Source organism: Manis javanica, chromosome 14 (assembly GCF_040802235.1).
Source record: "Manis javanica isolate MJ-LG chromosome 14, MJ_LKY, whole genome shotgun sequence".
Classification (NCBI taxonomy): Eukaryota; Metazoa; Chordata; class Mammalia; order Pholidota; family Manidae; genus Manis; species Manis javanica.
The window spans coordinates 2,265,383-2,278,454 of NC_133169.1; the positions used below are offsets into that span (position 1 = coordinate 2,265,383).

The 13,072-nt window shown below is 57.2% G+C and overlaps 1 protein-coding gene across 5 annotated transcripts in view; it reads right to left on the reverse strand.

The window, feature by feature from the left end:
- Window positions 1-13,072, reverse strand: part of RCSD1 (RCSD domain containing 1) — a 59,724-nt gene that overhangs the window by 7,562 nt on the left and 39,090 nt on the right. For all 5 annotated transcript variants that reach the window (XM_073222160.1, XM_037023798.2, XM_037023799.2 and 2 more), the window contains 5 exons: window positions 11,505-11,606; window positions 10,331-10,420; window positions 6,535-6,606; window positions 2,962-3,165; window positions 256-930 (listed from right to left, as the gene is read on the reverse strand). In XM_073222160.1, coding sequence (XP_073078261.1) covers window positions 256-930; window positions 2,962-3,165; window positions 6,535-6,606; window positions 10,331-10,420; window positions 11,505-11,606 — 1,143 coding nt within the window. The remainder of the gene's footprint in view (window positions 1-255; window positions 931-2,961; window positions 3,166-6,534; window positions 6,607-10,330; window positions 10,421-11,504; window positions 11,607-13,072) is intronic.

The following is a 13,072-nucleotide window of genomic DNA, read 5'->3' on the forward strand; positions in this document are numbered from 1 at the left end:
TGGGCTGTGCCCAGCCTGGGTCACTGCGTTAGCACCCGTGAGCTCCCTGGGACTCCAGGCAGTGGGAAGCCACAGAGGGCATGGGACAGGCTTCCCTTTCTTGTCCTCTGTCCCCACCATCCGTGACAGCCTGACTCAGCCCAGGGCCTTTGCCCAGAGCTGATCTGCGATGGGACCGTGAGGGACAGGGCGTGTGACAAGGGCTCATGCTGACGCGGCCCTGCCCTCCTCCGGTGGGCAAGCCTGGCCACCTACCTCTGCCCCGGGGACCTTGCTGCTGGTCTCCAGCTGCGTGTGGCTCCCGTCGCTGCAGCCTGGCTCCGGAAGGGTCCCGCGCTCTTGCTGTTCGTCGCCGCCCCCCTGCTTGGGGGTGTGGCTATGCCCCACTCCTCCAGGGGTGCTCTGGGAGGCCTCCCCCTCGGGCCCCTCTGCGTCCCAGCTCCTGTGTGTGGGCTCAGCCTCTCCACACCCTGCTCTCTCCGCCTCCTTCTCCGCAGGCCTGTCTGCCAGCTCCCCAGAGGGCTCCTCCTCCGTGGGGCTCTCACACCCGTTCTCCACCTCTGGGCTGGCGGCCTGGGGCTCCGTGGCCTCCCCCTCCCCCCGTCTCTCAGCCTTCCTGCACTCGGGGCCTCCCTCCGTGGCCCTGTCCTTCTCCTCCTGCTTCTCTGTCCTGCTGGGTGTCCTCGGGGGAGTCTTCTCGGGGGACCGCAGGTTCCCCACTACTTCCTCCCCGACGGTCCCCTCACTGGGTGCAGGGGGTCCTGGGGCCTTGCTCTTGGGTGGGAACACCTCATCCCCATTCTCTTCCTGGGCACCGTTCTCCTGGGATGACTCTGAGGCTCTGACATCTCCGGGCTCCCCACAGTCCGACTGAGACCTTCGGAATCGCCTGGAAGGAGGGCGCCTCTTTATTGAGCCTCTTGTGCGCACCTGGAAGAAAGTGTTAAGGAGAATTACCCACAACCCGTAAAGAAGGCCACGGGGGTCACTGCACATTCCTTCAACGTCAGTCTAAAGCCCCGCCTCACAAGCCCGCCCAGACCACCGGGTGACCTGGGAGAATGCAATGCACCATCGTTTGTTATTCATCCAGCTTAGACCTGGTGGGACTGTAAAGTTACACAATAACCTGAGGATTTTTGTCTCATGAAGACACAAATGTTTTCTGCCCAGGACAAAAGATAACCTATGATTTTACAGCCTTGTAAAACATTAGTCACTTTGAGGTCGAACTTAGTTTTGTTCTAACTTAAAAAAAAAATTGCCTATAAATAACCAGTTCCTTGAACGTTTGTTGAACAACCTTTAACATCTTAGAAGTTTCCTCAAAAATTGACGAGTTGAATAAAACCTATCTTTATTTTCTGCAAGAGTCATGTTTTAACATTTTGAAAATTATACTCTGACAAGGGTGAAGTTGATGGAGAAGAGGTTTAGCGGTCTGCTGACAGGCTAGCCCCGGTCCGGGACCTCATGGGTGCAGAGCTGGACAGTTGTGACCAGCTTTGGCCTTTCCCCAGCTTGGCCCTCCCTGACCCCAACAGTTGGCTGGCATTGGGAAGGCTGAGCGTCCAGGCTCCCTCCCTTCCTAGAAGCCAGGCCTACCGGTCACGCTTAGGAGCACCAGTAGAGCGGCCTGAAACTCATTCCCTCTCTGGGAAGCGTGTGAGTCTTAGCATCAGGCCTCACCTCAGCCCCCTGGACTTTGTCAGAATGGAAGCATTTATATCAGATGCTCTGCTTTGTCACTCAAGTGAGTGAGTGATGTGTCCTTTAAAAATGTACATGGAAATGAAATCTTAAATCTTACTTTTGTAAATCTTATTTTCCTGAGACTTACATTTTGCTATTTGTCAATCCCAGGTTCACGTCAGAGGTTTACAATGAACACGTGGCTTTTAAGTCTTCCCTCCCTGGGGGAGACTGGCCCTGCGGGCTCTCCGGGCCCAGCCCTCACGGCCAGCAGGGCTCGGAAATGATTTTCCCTGCTTCCTTGCTGCCGTCAGAAGGCTCAAGTTCCCAGTGTCACGACCAGGTGGCAGAGTTCCCTCCCTGCCGCACCCTACAAGAGACGAGGCTCTGCCCTGGGCCCCTCTCTGCCATCAGGGGTCTCTCCATCGTGCTGGGCTGGAGCACCCCCACGCTCCCCAGCCAGCAGGCTCCAGCCCCCTCACCCATCCCCTCCTCACCCAGTGCATCTCCTTGGGCCCCACCTGTTTCTACACAGTTGGCCTTTTATTCCTGGATGGATGCATTCCCCATCCATAATTCTAAAGTCACCTCCATTTGCCACTCCTGGGCACCAGACCCCTGAAATTTTGCCCCTGCCTGGCTCTGGCCCAGTTCACTGGGAATCTGCATGGACCGTGTCTCTGGTTCTCACTGGCTCCTAGCAGGGCCCGGGATCTGAGGAGAGATAAGCCCACACTCGTGTCAGGGCAGCACTGCAGCAACAGCCCCGCTGTGCATCTTCTTGGCAGGGAGCAGCCTGGAGTCTCCCTAGCTGGGGCAAGGTGTGGTAAGGATGAGTGGAGCGCATACTGGAACCCTTAGGAGACTCCCCTCAGGCCAGAACGGGCCTCTGGAGTTCCAGTGACCCCTGCCCTCATGCCAAATCCCTGATCCGGCCTTTGGTTTTTGTTTTCAGCCTTTGATGACGACTTTCTGTGCTTCTCAGACAAGTCCTAAACTTCCACCTCTTTTTCCACAAGGAGAGAGCGCTCTATCCCCCAAGCCTGCCTTTCGGGTGAGTGGCCCAGATGTAGGGGAGGACATGAGAGAGGGAGGCCCGGCAGAGGGCAACAGACCTTGTATCAGGGGTCACCTTGCAAGAGGAGAAATTTCCCCTCTGTTAAAAGCCAGCCCTGCCTACCGCTCACATGTGCCCTCCCTGCCCCAGGACATCAGGGTAAAACCATCCAGGACCTTCTGTGCATGTTTCCCAGACACACTTGGCGCTACCTTATTGTAACAGGGCAGGTGGCTGCCTTCGGGAGGCTGGTCGAAGCTGACTGGCACCTCCTCGGGCTCACTGGCCCGAGACCGCACACCGGGGCTGCTGGGTGTAGAAGGCGGGCTCTGGAACGGCGACCCCCCGGCCTTGAGTCCAGGGCTCTTGGGCGAGGCCCCAGGCAGCAGGGCTGTCGGATCAAAGGCTAAATTGGCCTGTTGAGAAAAAATGAGACATTTTAAACGGGGAAGGGAGTGGAGGAGGGTTGCTGCAGCAGCTTGTTGCCTGGCCTCGGAAGTGGCTTTTCCCATCACTTCCCACCAATCAATCACCCGTTGTCACATCACGTCCACTCCTGGGTCTCTGCCTACGCAGCCCATCTCCTGCTACCAGGCTTGCCCCCGGTTGCATTCCAGGAGGCCCAGAAAGCGCTGATTGGACCCAGCAAAAATGCGCTGAAGAGCGTCAACTGACAGACTAAGAGAACAAAATAGCCTCCAGCCCCTTAGGCACCCAGCTCTCTGAGTCAGGCCCTGTTACCAGCCTTTGCGTCAGTTTTCCCCTCTGCAGCAAACCTACGTGTTCAGTTCTGTTCTCGTTGCACATGGGGAGGGTGGCTAAGGAATCTGCCCTGGGACCCAAGCTGGGACCGTTTGTCCCTCAAGCCTTCTCGGTAGATGGCCAGAGGGGGACACAGCAGGCTGCAAGGAGCCAGCCGAGCAGATGCGGCCTGCGCCCACTCGGGGTATGGCAGTGCAGGTGACACCAGGTTAAAGGGAATCCCAGGGGCAGGCAGAGGGGAGAGGCCAGTCATGTTTGCTCAGGGAGGAGGAGGGCAGTCCCAAGCCCAGCAGTTGCCAGGGAGGCGGTGGTGGTGGTGGGAAGGTGTCCACAGCGCTAATGGCGAGCGTCCAAGTGCTCTTTAGTGCCATGGGGGCACCCCTGCTGCTCCACCGCCCTCTGTATTCCCACACTGCTGCTGCCGCCACGGCATGTCCCCCAGACCAGAACAGGCAATACAGAGCCTCATAAGGGAGGGATGGGGCTTGAGGGGTGGACGATGCCGCGGGAAGGCCATGAGCTCTGTGCCCTGACACACTTGAGTCCACATAGCAGATCTTTCAGTTAAAAGCTGTGTGACCTTCAGTGCGCCCAAGAGCCTTTCTGAGTCTTGGATTCTTTATTTGTCCAGACTACTTAGCCTGGCCTCCAGAGGCTTTTATGACCTGGTCCCTGTTTCACTGTCCTCCCACCACCCAACGCAGAGCCCCCGCTCACACCCTCTCCCCCAAGGCTCCCGTCCTGGGTACCTAGGGGCACTCGAGGACCTGCAGACTACAGAGCATTAGGCCCGTTTAGGAAGGCATTCGTATTTCTGTTGTGGTTTTAAGAAAGAACTTACAGACAAGACTGAGTCAGGGTAAAAATTAAAAATCTAAAAGTTGAATAGCAACATTGTGAGCCCAGGAGATGGGGTTGGACCACAGAGGCTGTGGAGCTGATGTGCTGGGATGGCTCAGAGGGCCACACAGTAGAGGGCACTTGAACTGGGCATTAAAGGCAGGCACCCTCTCTCTTGGCTTCAAGCTGGCAACTTGCAAATAAGAGGGATCTCGCTGGGCCCAGGAAACTCGAACTTTGAGTTGTGGGCCACTCTACGGAAGAAAGCACAGCTCATGGGTCACCTAATGGAACGGTTAGAGGGAAAATCCAGCTGGGGATGCCTGGCCTCGTTCTCTCCCCCACGTACTCCCCACAAAGTGGGCTCTTACAGGGTTCGACCGCATTGCTGGGCTGTCACTGACATTCTTGATGAGATGGGACCATCTGAGATCAAACCCGAGTTTCCCAGCAAGGCTCACTAGTGATGGGAAGGGGGCTGAGACACGACTGTAGGTGGGGGGCATTGGGGGACCGTCTCTGCCACTTGGCTGAGGGCCGTTGGGGGCTGTAGGGAGGCACAGGTAGAGGACCCGGGCCTCTGAGGAGGGATGTCTGAGGTCTGGGCTCCTTATGATCCCAGAGCAGCCTCCAAGAGTGACAGGCAGCCCCACTCTCCCCCCTGCAGCTGGGGTACAATCAGAGCTCCCCAGTATGAGCTTCAGGGGAGACTTTGCCCACCCTCTGCAGGGCAGGCTCATGGCCAGAACCCAGAGACGCCTGATTTCAGAAACTGGGCTGGGGCCCAAACTCCTGGGCTCCCTCGGAGCTGCCAACTGCCGAGGCTGTGCCTGCCTGTCTTGACACGCCACACTAGGAACGGCTCCGGAGCAGAGGTGGTGAGCCAGTTTCCTTGGTCGGGTCCAGGGGGGTAGGCCCAGCACAGGAGAGCCTCGTTGCGCCCTGGCTGGGGGGACATGGGGGGGCCTCTCTGCTCCTGGCTGGGGGAACACGGGGGGGCCTCTCTGCTCCCTGGCTGAAGGGACACGGGGGGTCTCTCTGCCCCTTGACTGGGAGGACATGGGGGGGCCTCGCTGCCCCCTGGCTGGGGGGACATGGGGGAGACTCGCTGCCCCCTGGCTGGGGGGACACAGGGGGCCTCTCTGCCCCTGGCTGGGACAGCTGGAGCATCTCCTGCAGGCCCCACCCATCCAGGTCCTGCCTCCCCTTCTCTGTGCCACAGCTCATGTGGCTCCACACCAGGAGCACCTTCCTCTCTCCTCTCCAGCCGCCCATCCCTGAGGACCGACTCAGGGTCCAGGGGTTTCAAAAGCATTCACTAATCCCTCCTGCCCACTCACTCTCTCCTTGCTTTAAAATTCTAGAGCAGTGGGTCTCACTTGGGATGGTGGGGGTTGATTTTGCCTTCAGGGGACACTTTGCAATGTCTGGAGATATTTTTCACTGCCACTGCCGCTGGCATCTCTTGGGTAGGACCGGGATGCTGCTACACATGGCACAATGTGCGAGGCAGCCCCCGGAATAAAGTCATGCAGCCCGTGTGATGCCAAGGTCGGTGCTGGTCTGGGGCAGCAGAGTGGGGTCACTACCAGTGGCTCTGATCTCTGTCTATCCTCCTAGACGTCTTTATTGTATCAAGTGTGAAAGTCTTTCTCCCCAACAGGACGGTGAGCTAAGTACAGAGTCCCATGCTTCACTTACGCTCCCAGGAAGTCCAGCCCATCATGTGCACAGCGGTGGGCATGCTGGGCACACAGGTGACTGGCAGAGAGGTAGGGCAGAATGCTTCCAAATGATGACTTTGGCCACATCAGTGCAAAGTCTGGCAACTGAGTTTCAGCCCTCTGTAGGGCTGGAAAGGTTTGTGGTCATACTCAGGCCTGGGGGAGAGGACTGGGCTATTCCTGGAGCACTTCTTGTGCTGTAATGTCCTTTTCCCAAAAGACTCTTGAGGCACCCCCATGCCCGCCAGCCACCACGGGGTGCTAACTGCCTGCGCTTGCGCTTCACTCGGTCCTAATCCCAGCCCTTTGCCTCCAGGCGGAGTTCCTCCTCCTTCAGGACAGTCTGGTCCCTAGCTGGTTGGCAGAGGCCAGCTGTTCAGGTGAGAGACCCAAAAGCCCCGCAAATGTTGGCTGAGAGGCAGGCGGGATCATGGGGAGCAGCATAGCCCCTGCACTTACCTGCAGCTTCTCAATCAGGGGCGAGCTCTTCACCTTGATTTTAGGCGGGTGGCTTGCGTTGGGCAGGGATTTCTAGAGAAATGGACCAAAACAACCAGGTAAGCGGGGTTAAAGGGAGGTGGGTTCTGGAGCCCAGGAGTGGCGGCTTCCCCCCATCCCCACCCTCCCCTGGGCCTCAGTAACCCACTTAGCTCAGTGGGGCCTGGGGGAGGGTGGCTCCCACTCCCCCACCTCCATACCAGCAGGACCACCTGATCTAGGAGCCAGGGAAGGTAGGACAGACATAAGAAACCCAAGAGGTTCCTCTCCGAGAAGAGTGACTTCACTGTCATTATGAGGGACAAGTCAGCGTCTGAGGGGGGCAAGAACTTCACCCTGTGACCTTCTACAATGTGAGCCAACAGCTGGAGGGAATTTCAAAGCGAAGGGGCAAAATGGCCACCCATTCTGTGTGTCACAAACAGAACAAGAGACTGGAAACCAGGAGTGAAACCTTCCAGGGGTCTTAACCAAAACTACCCCCTTGAAGTAATGATACTTTGGAAAATCCCACCCATCGTGTTGTTTACAAATTACTGTTTTCTCAAACACTGACTGTTCATTTTGACAGAGCGGACCTATATTGTTTACACGTTGCAGACACCGTGTTGGGTGTAAAAGTGACGCTGACAGGCCCTGCCCTCTAGAAGCAGTCAGTGGCTGATATATACAAATAACCATACATAGGCTTTGACAGTTGGGGGTATTTTTGTGATGTGCGTCAGGAATCTTGTCTGTCTTTATCTAAAAAGACAGGCTCCCTCTGGTTTTGTGTAGAATCCTTATAACTTGAGTCTGGTTCCATTGGTGCGTGGCCCTTGCTATGTAGGCATGATGGTAGCGATGATGATGATGAAAAAGAAAGAGAAGAGGGTGACTTCCACACTGTCAGACAAAGACCAAGGCAGAGAAAGATTTTTTCCCATAGTTTGGAGACCTGATGTGTGCTGCCTGCCTCCCACCCCCATGTATAAATTGATCTGAATCACATGAGAAGAATAACAGCAGCTTCTTAGAAACATTCCAAGGTATTTACTGAGTGAGATGCTTGTATTTTAGTTGGGGGAGGAGGGAGATACTCAGCTGGTCTCCTTGTGGCCTTTCCAAGGCCTGGCATTGCTGCAGGACACTGGCCTAGTCCCCGTGCTGGCTGGACCCAGGAGCCTGCTCCCCCACCTCCCCACTCCTTCTAGTGCTGGCTTCCCAGGGCCGATGGATGTCCTGGCCTCGGCCTCTCAACCAAGACCCAGCAGGTGGTGCAAATGATTCTAAGGATTCCCCCAGCTCCTAGGTGCCTCTGGCTCCACGGATTTACACTGTTGGATCGATTCCTGGAGCATCTTTCTGGGAACCTCTGTCCATGGTGAGTACAAAGAGCTTCCAGCCCAAGCTCACAGTTGTCCTTAACTGCTGCGCTTCACAGAGAATTTCCACATGAGCCAGGGTTCCTGAAGATACCGTTTTAGAAGCTGCAGCAGGTTTGCTGACAAAGCTCACTTTACGTAATACTATAAACTCTTCTCTTCCCCAACTGACCACCGTCTTCTGAAGAAAGTGGAAATGCAATAAGCACGGCCATGCAGCTGTGCAGGAACCAGCTCGTGCTCCGCCAAAGCCTTGTTGATTCGACTTGCAGGGCACCAAGCAGCCAAGTAGCCAGAGATGCAGTTCCTGGGAGCGGCAGCAGGTGGCAGCATTTCCCCCGCGGTTTTAACAAGCGCCTCCAGGCTTGGGCTGGTGCTCCCGGCAGTGGAGAAAACCCAGCCTCACATCTCTGCTCATATACATCTGTCCATACAGACATTCCTGTAATGTCTTTTCAGATGGGGATGCTTCTCAGCCCTTCTCTGGGCAGATGAAGCAGGCTGTGCGGCTATTCGGAACCCCCTTTGGCTGGATCCTCCAGGAAGCACTAAGTGCGGGACGACCCCGCTGTGTCAGGCCCAAGCAGGCAGAGGGGGGTCACAGAGAGGAAGAAGGGTGGGAACACCCTTTCCTGCTCCGTGCCCTGGGATAGAGGGGCGGCCAGATAGGGACCCTCTAGTTAGGCCTCCCAAGGTGTCAGGCTCTAGGGCGCCTACAGGTGTGGGACGGGAGCCTGGGACTGTGGGCAGCAGCAGCCTCCACCCAGCCCAGCCAGACAAAGCTGTCTTTTCGTATTATTTCTATGTGAATTTTAAAAGGTGATAAAGTCATAGATCCTGGAAATAATGTCTTCCCTATGTGTAAGCAGCCTGTCACTCCGGGCAGGACTTCCCCTCTGAGACGCACCCCCCTCTTCACCCAGCCCCTGGCTGGTATATGCTATTTAACTGCCCGGCGTGCCCCTCCGGTGAAACCTGCTGATTTATTTCTCCCAGAGCCACTGAACTAACCTGACTCATATTGCTTTTATTCCAGGGAATGAAATGTCCCTGTCCAGCCCCCATCATCTGTCTGGCTAGTGTCTGTGTCCCATTTTGCAAGTAAGAAAGCAGGCTCAGTGTGGTGCAGGGACTTTCCAGGGCCCAGGCCAGGTTCCCGGGGGGCAGCCTCCCAGCGCTGTGGGCCAGGCCTGCTGCCCAGCATGGACACCAAGCCCGGATGGTGAGGTCACAAGGAGATGCCGACCCTCTGTAAGCAGAGCTTGCTGATGCATTTCCTCATAGCCTGGCCTGTGAAGCACGTGCGCCACAGAAATGTAGTATCAGCGCTTGAAGAGGCCTCAGCAAACCCTCAGTGTTTACAAAACTGCTCCCTGGGGCTTTCCTCCCAGAAGAAGCCCCGTGTTAGGTGTGTGGGGCAGCAGATGGGGCTCTAGCTGCCTGCGCACCCGCCTTGGCCGGGAGCAGCCATGAGTTCCTGCTCCAGTGATGGGCCTCTGCTGGTAAGCCTCGTGGGAACATGGCTTGAGAATCACCGCTCTGCCCCAACTGCATGCTCACTCTATAGCTTGTCCAAGTCCACACCCGCACCCAGTGTTTCTCGTCGGGGTGCTGGTTCCCAAAAAGGAAGGGGGGACAGGGGTGGACGTAGTGGGATTTGGGAAGGGAACTGTCTCTGGCTGGCCTGGTCTCTTCCAAGGTTGGCCTCCCAGGCTGGATGCAAATTCATCCCTGTCAGGGAGCATGACCCCAGAAGGGTCTCCGGCTGCTGGGATAGGGTGCTAAGTTACTCCTGCAGCTGCAGTCAGGTGAGTAAGGACAGGTGAGTGGATGCACTGGGAACCTGCTGCTGGCTACAGCCTGTGACTTGGAGCCCAGAGCCCGGAGCCTTTATTATGTCAACACTGGCTATTTATATCCGAGGCGTGAGGCTCCTGTGTGCTCCGGGTCCCTTCCAGCATCCAGAACAATAGCCCGTATCTACAGGGCTGTCACAGAGCCACGTGACCGTCTCCCACTACGGTTCTGCCTTCTCTAAGTGTAGCCCCTCTTTCCAGGCATCTTCTCCACATGGAAGATGGTGGAAAACAGACCTGGGAGAAAAGCGAACTCCTGTGACTCCCGGACACAGCCCTGGCTCTTTGCAGAGACTCTCGGGCTTGGGAAGCAGGGCTCCTGGCCTTGGCGAATCACAGAGGAAGGAGAGAAGGAAGTAGCCTAGTTTTCAAAGTAAAGGGCTCGGGAGGCATTCAGAAGAGGCGATTCGTCCCTACATCTGAAGTGGAAATTCCTGCACAAGTGGTGAGGTTGTGAGTGCCAACTTTGGGCCCCTTCCTTTGAGAAGAAGAATGTCCACGAGCAGCACCCTCAGAGCCGAAGGCAGCCCCACTTACCTCCTCGCCGTTCTGGCCCAGCTCTGCCTTGGGGGGGAACAGGGGGAGAGAGCAGGGCGGTTTCCTTCTCGCTGGCTTACTGGCTGGTGTCTGGGGGGAGATGACGGACAGACACACAGGGAGAAAGAGAGGGAGAGAGAGCTCCGATCAGGCAACAGGGAGGAAGAGGAGGATGGAAGGTGGTGTCAGGACGTTCGGGGGTGTCTGGAGGAGGAGAGAACGGAGGGGGGGACGGCACGTCTCGAGGCTGCCCAGTAACTGCATACATTGAATCTAACGCACTGTGCCCCGTGTTGACTTGAGCCTCTGCTCTCAGGCCATGGCCCTGCCTGCTGGGAAAGCACCCTCTTCACCTGAGATTCACTGGCCCAGAACACCTCAGGGTGACACGCCCAGCTTCCACACTCTGCCCATCCATCCCCATTCTTCACCACTTACGACAGTCCCATCCCATCTAGAAACTGTGGACCGGATTTGCAGATGAGAAAACAAAAGTCCAAAGTAACGCGCTTAGGAGAGCAGAGACTGCGCTCAGGCCCCAGTGGCCTGGAAAAGCTGGGGTGCCCTGGTCTCATTTCACTGCCCAGGGGCTCTTCTGGCTATGGGCCTCAAGGAAATGCAGCCTAGCAGCCCTGGAGTGTCCGCACCATTGTGCTCACTGTTCTCTCTGGAAGGCCTCCTCCAGAGCCCGGCGGTCATGGTCCCTGGTTCCCTGTCCTTCCTGACTGCTGGCTTCCGGCTGAGTGCACGTCCCTCGAGGCCTCTGCCTTCTCAGTTGGAATCGCCCCCGCCTTCCCCTCCTCCTGACTCCTGGGCTCTGGGGCAGGAGCCCCGCACGCGTCCTCTCCGTTCTGAACCAGTCTGGCCAGGCACAGCTGTGCAAGGCCTGGTCCCTCTCAGTGGGTGGTCAAGGTGGACGTGACTCGGACCGCATCCTTCCCGCACTCTGCCCTGGGTCTCCCCCCAACGCCCCGCAGAGCATAAACCTCCCCCTGGTCAGGAAGGACCCTGCACGGCTGGCGGCAGGGTGACATTCCTCACAGTCGGGCGGACCCCTCTCTGGTTCTCTTCCTAATTTGGTAATTACCAAGCCTCTGCCCTCCCTCTCCTCTGAGCCTGACCCAGACTTCTTCCTCCGGCCCCCTCCTCGCAGAAGAGGGGCTGCCTGACTCACCTCTTTTGCAGCAGCTGCCTGCTCCCTGAACCGCCCGGCCAGCTGGGCCACCGAAGGGGATGCCGAGTTGTCCACGCTGGTGTTGGGGTCTGCCGGCCTTTCCTAGCAAACCAAGGGGAAGCAAATGTCAAGCAGCCAGCATTCACCCAGTTCTTCTCAGGGTCCCTGCTAGGCGCCCCACAAAGCTCTTGTTTGCAGCCACCAGAGATGTCCGACAAGGAGGTATTTAACGGAATTTGCAACTGGCTCCTGCATTCAAAGATTTTTAAAACCGTTAGGTCAGCCACCTCAGTGAATATTTACAATGTGCTCAGCCCTGGGCGTGGCTGTGGGGCTCTGGAGGGGAATAAAGCTGGGCCCTCTCTCGGAGGGGTGCCCCAGGACGAGGGAGGCTGTTACAGAGCCTGAGTCCCCATTGCAAATGCCCGGGCTGAAAGGGGGTGATCAGTGACAGCCTAGGAGTCTCCTTCCCGAGGTCCAACAGCCTTAGAAAAATGGGGCTGGAAACATGCCCTGGAGAGAGACCTTCACAGGTGTGACACGGGAGCAAATGCCCTTTGCTGAACTTCCAGCATGGATGTGAGTCCTGTCTTCCCCACGTAATGGAGCCTTTATACTATTTCCAAAGTGCAGGGACAAGGCCCGGCCCGGCCCAAGCACTCTGGAGGGGCTGCCCTTACCGCGGGCACCGGGTCGTCCGAGAGCCCCCTGAGGCAGCTCGGGCATCTGTGCGTCACCTGACCAGCCTCCAGAGGGTCCTTGCCGAGAGACGCATCCCCTGACCGCCCCCCCCGTCCCCACCTGCTCCTTTCTGCTGAAGGAGGAACAAGGAAGGTGGTCAGGGTTGCGAGACTGTCCCTGCCCTGCTCTGCCAGCATGTGTGCCACCCGCTCCGGGGCCGCCCTCTCTGACAGGTGCCTTCAGGCCCCCTGAATGCGCCACGGTGCGCCTGGACAGAGCCTGTCCGACGCGCTGTCACCCAGACACAGGGTGAGTCAGCGAGGGCTGTGAATGGCCACCTCACTTCCGCCTGGTCACACATCTGGTTTTAGTAATGTTTTTAAACATCCAGTCCCAGAGACGTTAGGCTTCTGTTTCTCGAAACCGAAATGATGGCATTTCTTACACAGACTGTAAACTCCCCCCACTATGACCTCTCTTCGGTTTAGCCTGCAGCTGGGAGGGTCTGGGCAGCAGCTTGCCTGAGAAGGCCCATCTCATCTCTCCAGAGGCTCATGGCCACCAGGACAAGGTATGCTCCCCTCCAGCTGCAAGCTGCCCCCCTGCACACGTGCACACACACACACTTCTTAGACTCTACTTTTTGTGCTGAAAGTGTCTCTAAGCTCTCCAATCTGGGTGCTCCCCTCAAAGTGTCACTGGCCACACTGATTGCCGCCCCTGGAGCAGGGGGCAGTACCCCACCCTCACTAAGCTCTGGCTAAGTTAAGTACACAGGGCAAAGCTTTATGAAGAAGGCCAATTACGGGGGCCGTGGGCCTGTGCGCACAGCTGGGGCACCCACACCTGGCACGTCAGGGTGGACAGAGCAAACACCATGGCCCCAG